The sequence below is a fragment of the Rhea americana genome, unplaced genomic scaffold (assembly GCF_003343005.1).
Source record: "Rhea americana isolate MKP2758 unplaced genomic scaffold, rheAme1 scaffold_136, whole genome shotgun sequence".
NCBI lineage: Eukaryota > Metazoa > Chordata > Aves > Rheiformes > Rheidae > Rhea > Rhea americana.
Genome location: NW_028185439.1, coordinates 1,609,880 through 1,618,902, shown reverse-complemented (window position 1 = coordinate 1,618,902; position 9,023 = coordinate 1,609,880). Strand labels below are relative to the sequence as shown.

Here is a 9,023-nt window from a genome sequence, read left to right as displayed (position 1 = left end):
GCGCCGCCGGCCTCCCGCGCCCGGCCCTGCAGCCTGCTTTTCTGCCGTGCAGCTTCCTGGAGCCCAATGGCTCCTGCCTGCGTCCTCGGCGTCTGCAGCCTCCTCTGGAGCTGGGCGGCCGTGGCGGGACACCCTTGCAGCGTCGACAGCCAGGTAGGGGGCAAAGGAGGCTCTGCGGCGTGCGGGAGCGGCTGGGCTGAGGCAGGGCAGCCCCCGGCACCGGTGCAGCTCCTTCTCTGTACAACCTGGGGCATGATCCAGCGGAAGGAGCCCCCTAAGAAAGCAGAGTTACCGGTGGACACCGGGCACRGAGAGGGTTCCTCCTACTCCACCTCCTACCCCAGGAACCTTCCAGTGTCCCCAGCGCTGCTGCCGATGACCTGGCCATGGGCAGGGGGTGCTGCACTGAAAGCGRCGGTGAAGCACGTCCCCGAGGTGCTCACAGCCAAAAATCCGGTCAAGGAAAGTAGGCAGTGTGCCAGGGCCTGGGTATCGGGGGCCCCTCGGCCCTTCGCTCGTGCCCAGTGATCCTGCAACAGAAGCCAGGGTCAGAATGACCCTGGGGGTCCGGATCTGTACGCGCTGAACCGGGAAAATGAAATACAGCTGTAACCATCGTGAGGGGGGRAAAAGGAGAAGGCTGAAAGTGCCAGGAGGCCTTGGAGGAACAGCAGGAGTCAGGAGTCAGCCTGCTGCAGGCAGGAGTGAGAAGGGGACGGGAGAAGGCTGCYGTGTGTGGGAGGCGTTACAGCACTTACCGCTGAGCTCTCCGATATGCCCTGAAAAGGTTTTAACAGGGAGGTTGTTCTCCCAGCTTCCCGCAGCCTCACACGTGGGGGTGTTGGCGTTTGGGACAGGCCCGGTGCGGGGCCGCCCTGCCACAGCCTCACTACTCCCCAGCCCTCGGCCGCCCAGGTTTATCCCCTTCTCTAGCGAGCAATGCTCGATAGGAGAGCCGCGCTGAGCAGAGGATGAGGAGAGGTGATCATATGATTGGCAAGGAAAAGGAAATGACGGCTAGCTAGAAAGCAGCCAGACCTGGGAATCCAGCGCAGCGCTCCTGGATACGTTACTGCTAATAGCAAGGTCAGAGCCAACGTATGACATCGAGCAATGGCCCGTGATTGTTCCATCTGTTAAACTGCTACCTGTTAAACGACCACCCTGGTTCTGGGRGGCAAAAAATTTGTCCATTTGTATCGATCCATGCACAGCCATGCACTACTCGCCTTTTGGGGTAGAGACTGGTCCCTGGTCTCTTTTATTTACTAGTATGGACGCAGCCAGCATGTATTAAGTCACTCCCATTCTCAGTGTATCTTCAGAAACATGCAAAGGGCTGGAAGCTGTGAATGCAACGTTCCTGTACATGCCCTCAGGGAGCAGCTCTTAACAGGGGTTGCAAATCTTCAGGAGACAGGGAAGCCGGAAACAGCGCAAAGGACAAGTGAAAAAGAGCAGAGTTCACTGCAGGAGTGACTCAGGGTGTGTAGGGGGTTGATATGTGGGGGCATGTCATCATGGGAATCATAGCCTCATAAATCTTGCCCTGCATGTGCAAGCAGAAGAGGTAACTGTTCCTCCTTTCCAGGGTCTGCATTGTAAGTCCCAGTGGAGTTTCCATTTCTCCTGAACATATASAAGATCCTTTAGAAAAGTCAGTGAGGTGTTATGACTGTGCTGGATGCCCTTTTGCTGTCAGTTAACCATTCCTGCTACCACGTGGCTAGCAAATTAGAAACCATTGATGAGCAGAGGAGTGGCTTGGGCCAAACCAGCAGGACCAGAGTGGTGGAAGGGGAAACCTTTCACACCTCAGCCAGGCCACTGTCTCTGCAACTCTGCTGTGGCAAATGGCCTGCACGAAGTGGCACAAAGTCTCTTCTCTTTTCCACTTCTCAGTTTTTTAAAAAAATTTCAATGCAACTAATGGCTCAGCAAAACCAAGTTTTGCTTGGTGAGCTGCAATGGGCTGTGCCCATCTGTAAGTGTAGGATGAGATGTGGGAGTAAGGAGCCTGGCTAGCTGCTTTCTAGAAGAAGCTACCTAAAGCCAATCCAGAGTCTTTTTGAAGAATCCTACAAAATTGCCTTTCTGAGGGGACTTCTCCACTGGAAGCAACTCTTACAATTTGATCTCTCCTTTTATCCTCCAACCCCTTCCCAACAAATAACCTTTTCTCCAAACAGAGTATGGCTTCCACAAAGAGATATGCCAGAATGTGTTAAATTCACTTAGGACACGGTTGCTRTTGGCACTAGGAGGAAGGTATTCAGCTGTGGCAAAGAGGGGCAGGTGAAAGCCCTGGCAAAGACAGACAGACAGACAGTTTTGCATATAACAGACAYTCTGCAGGCACAATGCTGCTGGGCAGTTGCTCAAGCATGACGGATGCAGCTGTCCTTATTACAAGGGTAGTATTTCAATGCAGCAGCAACCTCCTCTGCAGAGTCCCAGAGGCAGATTGGGAAGGGCTTTAAGAGGGTCCCTGGTTCACCCTTCACATCCACAACATCTATCCAAGTCTCCTCCTCCATCTCACTGCATTTCTCTTTTATTTCTTCAGCCTGTTTCTGTCCTGGCTGTCCCACTCTATGCTCATCTTTCTCCATATATCCTGGTCCACACCAGACAGGCAGCTCATGTACTTTTACACCTCTCTGTATCTTTCCGTCTTTAAATTCTGCAAGGGATAAATAATTAAGACATTTGAATTTCTGGAGAATCTCAGTCTGGAGATCCTCCATCATACAGAGAATCTATCTCAGACAGCAACCCTTTTTTCCAGGGATGGGCCAATTGCAACGGGAAGAGCCTTCTGTACGCTCCAAGTTCCCTTCCAAGAAACATCACCAGTTTGGACCTCTCCTTCAACTCCTTGGTCATGCCCAGTCATGGGACGCTTTTGATGCATTTCCCTTCCCTGCACTCCCTAAATCTCTCTAGCAAYGCTTTGCTCATGTTGTATCCAGCAATCTTCTCAAACCTTGGTGCACTACGCCTACTGGACTTGACCAGCTGCAGCATCTCCTACGTCCACACAGAAGCTTTCAAGGGCTTAGTAAACTTGCACACACTGCTCCTAAAAAACAACAGTCTCCAAGAGCTAGAGGTCTCTCTCTTCTTGCCCCTTGAGGCTCTTTTCCACCTGGACCTGCAGAAGAATGCACTGATATCTATGGACACTTTAGTCCTGCAGCTGATGGAGGCAGTCCCACACGTCCAGCTTGAAGGGAACCCCTGGATCTGTGACTGTTCTACGTATCATTTGCAGCAGTGGCTCCAGCATAGAAAAGGTGAGAGGATGAGGGTGGGGAATAGGCATCAGGGACATTTCGGTTAGGAGGAATCCTAGATGTAGGAGTCGTGTTTGATCCTTTTGTTCCAACCCCTTTGCAGGCTCTGAGGCTAGTCTCTAGGGGTTTCTCATGTCCCTGTTAAGAGATAGCAAATTGAAATGTAATATGTCAATTCTTTACTTGCAGTTACACTCAATAGCGAAGATTTCTAGGAATGACCCAGGTAACCCTGTGAGAGTGCGGTTCATATGGTATCTGTGAATTTGTTACTTTCCAGTAAACAGCTGCCTAATCACAGTCACACATTTGCACAGTTCTGCTTGTTGCTGATAGTTCCTTGGTCAGGGATTTTTTTTCTTTTGTTATGCATTACAGTGTGCTGAGGCCTGGCTAGGTGGGAGGGCAGCACCAGGAGCACTCTGCTCCACTTCTTATCACGCCAGGAGCAAGTAGAGAGCACTTTCTCTGAACTGGGGAGGGAGAGGATGAAACCTCCTTGTCCCACCTTAGGCTGTGTATCTCCCAGTTATGCAGGTCACCTGCGCATCACCTCCAGAGCTGTGGGGGCAGGACATCTCATCTCTGGATTTCCAGGACCTGGGCTGCAAGAAAAAGCAGCGGTTTCCTCGGGCTGACAACATGACACTGCTGCTGGTAACTACGACTCAGAACAACAGTAAGTTGTACAGTTACCGAGGTTGCAGTAAGGCGGTGCCCTCCTTCATTTTGTCACCCCCTCGTGCAGGTCCCTACTGCACAGTTAAACCCCKCCTGCTCCCCTGCTGACCCAGGGACTTGCACTACCCAGGCCACTCATGAAGCAATGGTTTGATAGGGAGGATATCTGTCACTTGGAGGTGTTTACTGGTTGTCCAGGCTCTGTGCAGGTCGGCAGAAGATGCGGGAGCCATACAGCTGCACTGAACTCACAATTCATGGTTGTAGGCACCAGTATCAAACAGCCGTCCAGCAGTTTTCTCCTCAGTGTTCGTGCACCCTCTCCAGTTCAGTTATGTGGTACTAGCTCTTGGTGAAGGGCATTTACATTGCATTCAGTGAAAGCAATCTAGTGTTTGCTGCCTAAGGCAGGCATGCATGTAGCAAGCTACTGAGAAGAACTTGGTATGCTGCAGACTTGCACCCTGGCTCACCCAGCAGTAACTGGTTTATAGAGCCATATTGAAATAAAACAGCAACAGCTACAATACTTCTGAAAAACTGTTCTTAAATAGCTTCTCAGTTTTTTTTCTCTCAAACTTGCAATGAGTGGGCAGAAGTCTTTGCACAGAGACACAGTGGTGGGTCTGCCAAATGCACTCAGGAGGCTGTTGCTGCTAGTCCCACATTGGCAAGGTGAGGGGCATATGATGCCCTGACATGCAATGTCCTGATGTGTGATGTGTTGGCATACGGTGTCTGACATGCAGTGCTCTGACATGCCTTTTCTGTGCTGCAGCCACCACACTACCTGCAGGAAAAGGGGGAAGGAGCTGGCCGTACCTAGTGGGCTTCCTGGTTGCAGCCATCAGCATCTCCATTCTGGTCGCACTGGCTGCCAAGTGCAAGCTCTTCCGCAAGAACTTTGCTAGTTACCGCCACCGGCCACTGCCCGATACCAGCTCGATTGGAGGCAGCCAGATGGGGGAGGGCATCAGCTGGGACAGAGACGCCTCTGGTCGAGGGGACAGTGAAAGTCACCAAATGCCTTCTACAGCTGGCTTGCACACTGAGGACGACGATGGCTTCATTGAGGACAACTACATTCAGCCGAGTGAGCAGCTGCAAGAGGAGGAAGAAAGGGAGTCGCACCTCTCCATCTGAGGCCACATGCCAACCACCTCCACTGCAGGGTCTCCAGCCCCTGCCCTGTCCCCTCTTCACCCCCAAAATCTTCATCTCCTTTCTCCCTTCTCCACCTTCTCTTGGGTATTGGCCCCATGGTCTAAGTTGGCAGCAGGAGGAAAGGAGGAGAGAGAATCAGTGAGAAGGGATTGACTGGGAACAGGGAGAGAAGCCAAAGGCACCCAGCCCCACAGTGGTAGAGCCAGCAAGGGCTGTACCTGCCCCTGCAGCCTCCCAGTGTGACTCCAGTGGAACTGTGCTGGCACTGGGGGGCACCAGACTGACTGCTCCTCTCCTGGCCTTGATCTAATGCTGAAGATGAATGAGGTGGTGCTGATTGCAGCCCAGGCAACCTAGCAGCATGGAAGGACGAGGTCAGAGTGTCTGCCCTGGCACTCCCTGTGGGGTCTCGTGACCTGGCCCAAATGCCCTGCAGTGCTGGAAACAGCTATTGGTCATTCTGGGATGTGATTAAAGTGTGATTTAACCCCCCACTACTGCTTGAAATGGTTTGTTGGGTCCACAGCCCTCCCAGCAGCGGTGCCAGGATGACCCTCCTGAGCCCCACAGTCAGCCCAGGGTGTGTGGGGCAGCCTGGCAAGGGCCTCCAGTTTCATCCTATCATGGGAGCTGCCCCAGGCCAGCATCAGCCAGGGCTTTGCCAGGTCTCCCAGTAGGTGAGAACTGTTTATCTTGTTTTCTCTCTCGTGTGATAGGGACACTATGTTATCTCATTGTTAGTCTCTGATTAAATGTTTGGAGCATCACCACTGGTTAAATTTGTGTTTGATAAAACCTTCCCAGTCCACAGAAGGAAAGTTTAGGGTTGTAGCAGATAGCATTGGTTAATCCTTGATTATTTGACTAGAATTTGTGTAGTTTTAGTGGTAGTCAATCTTTTTATATTCCTTTTAGCAGAACTCCATACCTCGTGCAGATATTGAATCGTTTCTCCTTCAGTTGGTCATTTGGGACAGACCCACAGAGAACCTGAGTAGATCAATAAGTCTGCACTCATGTGATTTTCTGATTCTCTTTTGTGCAGGCTTGACAGCTGCACTTTTTCATATCTGTGAGTGAGAGAAAGACCTCTGGATTTGCATTGCCTTGCACCACCACTGCCATGCGTGGGTACTCAGACCAAAAGAATCTGGATGCTTTGAGAGAGGGGGTGTCCAAGCTCTGCTGAGCATCATTGAAGAGCTGCAGTCTGCTGAGCTGTCTGCAAAGAGAGGAATCTGTTGTAGGGGAACAGATTCCCCTCTCACAAACCTTGTTTGTCTCCTCCTTTCCTTCCCATATAAGCCTGCCTTGTCTTGTTGATGTCTTGATGTTTGTGTCTCCTTGTAGTGGAGACTGTGGCAGAGCTGTTTGTTAGATGAGCCTAGAAATGAGCCTGGATGCTTCTCCATGATTTGTATCAAGATCTCAGTCAAATGGGGCAATGGTTCAAACACTCATGCCTATACAAGGTTTAATCTGTGAAGTTTTCCTAACTTGCAAAATTGGCTATGGTGTCTATTCATTACTGAAGACTCTCCTGTAGCTGCACACTTACTGCCAGCAATGCCTAGAGCTGCTTGCTTGTGGTGGCAGCTGAAGACCATAGTATCAGCAGATTTGTCCAGATGGAAAATCAGCTTTTTCATCAACAGCCTCCTGAGTTGCTCGGTATAAAACTCAATCAAGATCTGGCTTATACCTTTAGCTCTGATGGCTGATTCTTTTCACAGCCATCTCTCATTGCTTAGATTGCAAAGATTTCTTGTGTTAGTCTCTTCACCTCAAAGCTGTAAAGCAGGAGGAGATTTTTGCCTGGAGGATGCAGTGCTGACATAAAAGACCTGTAAAAGCTGTGTTGCTAGGCCCACCAGCAGGAGGCACCCAACTGCCTCTGCAGCTCCCCTTTCCTCTACTGGAGAATTTGAAGATGACACAGACTCACCCTTGGATGCTGAGGAAGGCTCCTTGTCCAGCACCTTTCAATATTAATGAGAAACCTCCTGCAATATGGGATGCAGCCTTCATGCATCTATGCTTTTGTGGAACACACGTGCCCTTGCCAGGGAAACTCTGAGATAAAGCAGTACAGTGATGGTGGTTTCTTCCAGCAGCCAATCCCTCTGCTAACTACTCTGAGTTATTTAAGGTTTTCACCCCGTGGAAACAGTGCAGCTCGTTCTTTAAATACTTACCACTTCTACCTTACTGTGGGTGGCTCCCCAAGCAGCAACTGAAGGGCTCTGAATCCCCCTCTACCTCCTAAAAGGGTTCATCCGTAGCTCCCAGTGAGGGGATACTCTGTTAGGCTGCCTGTGTAGCTCTTTAGGTTGATGGAAAGGCAGCCTGCAGCCAACAGATGGGACGAGGGGAAGCCCTTTCTTGCTTGTTTGTTGCTCTCAGAGCCTCCAAGGAATTAATTGTTTCAGGCAGCAAGAAGCTGGCTGTTGTCATCAAGAAGCCTGGTCTGATCCTTTGTGTACCAGTATCACATTCATTCCTCACACAGCCATTCAGTGTTTGCATTGATGCCTCTGGCAACATCTGTGTGGTTGATCCATTCAAGGTTCTCCTCAGATGGTAAAACAGGGAAAGTGATACTACAGAACCAAAGTGAGCAGAGAAGATCCCATGTCCTTGCTGTGGATAACAGGAGTATCTTGTCCTTCCGTGGGAAGATTGTTGTGCCAACAGTGATCACTTCTAGCCTCATATGGGGAAACAGGATTGTGTGCCCAAAGGAACAAGTTCTGCAGCTGTTCTGCATTCTCCCGCCTTTGTGTCTAATGGGCCAGAGTAACACCCTTCCTGGCCTCTGTTGTCATCCCCAGGTATATTAAAACGCATAGCCCACATAGTGACAGACTACCGAACTGAAGTCTTTGGTCCTAGTTGGACAAAATTTAGGAGAACTGGGAGTGAAAATGAGGTCTAGATTGCCAGGCTCCTTCCCCCATTCCAGGTAGGCTGTTCATTATGGAGCGGAGAACTTGGCACTGATGGGTGATAGGTGCCTTTCAGCTATTATTTAACTAGACTGCAGTCCTCTGCCTCCAGCAGGGCAGTGGGATACCATAAGGGAGCACAGCAACTGCTAGAGATCAGAGAATCACTATTCTGTCCCACAAGCATGAGGTGGTAAAACTACAAACTGCAAGAACCTTGTCAGAGAAAGGGAGCCAGAGATATTTACTCTGCTGTGCTCCAGCCTTGGCTGCAGACCCTGCCCCACGCCCAGGGGCAGGAGCCACTTTGGATTTGTTCAGATGTGGACCGTCTCAGCCTAATGCTTAGACATTTGATGCAGCCACTTGCTTTCATTGATGAACCATTGATTTCTGAGATTTGTTATATCACTTTAAGAGACCACAGGTGTCTTCTAGCTCCTTGCTAAAGGAGCAGAGCATGACCTAGCAATGAAATTTCAGAATAGCATGGAAGAAGCAACATTGCAGGGGGTAAATGAGAGCACATACATACGCGTTGCTGGCCAAAGTAGCATAGTGCTTTGATGTTAACAGGCAACATGGACATTCAGTGAGAGTTACGCATGTAATTTCTTTTACATTGGTTTAATACACTGACGGGTACTTTTCTGCATGCATTTTTAAGGACCAGATAACACAGTGGCATAACTAGTAGTCTTGTACACACACAAATCTGTTATTATATGCTTTTGTACACACAGTCCTTGTGCACTGCTGCAGGGTTTCTGTGTACATTTTCCCAGAATTATTTCCTCTTGTGTTGCTTCTCTATTTTACTCCTTCACTTGCTAGACTTGCTAGAAAGGCACTTACCTTTCCCATCGGTATGCCTGTGAACCAGCTCTGCAAAGCCGAGCCGAGTTCTCGGAGCGCTCTGCTTCCAGAGTCAGACAGG

At 50.1% G+C, this 9,023-nt stretch overlaps 1 protein-coding gene across 1 annotated transcript; it reads left to right on the top strand.

Annotated features, from left to right (window-relative positions):
* The first annotated feature begins 60 nt into the window (after positions 1-60).
* Positions 61-5,337, top strand: CUNH1orf210 (chromosome unknown C1orf210 homolog). The gene is made up of 4 exons (XM_085298142.1): positions 61-153; positions 2,789-3,296; positions 3,826-3,975; positions 4,756-5,337. Exons 1-4 carry the CDS (start codon positions 67-69, stop codon positions 5,118-5,120), a joined length of 1,110 nt encoding a protein of 369 aa, XP_085154268.1. The 5' UTR covers positions 61-66; the 3' UTR covers positions 5,121-5,337.
* Positions 5,338-9,023: the final 3,686 nt, after the last annotated feature.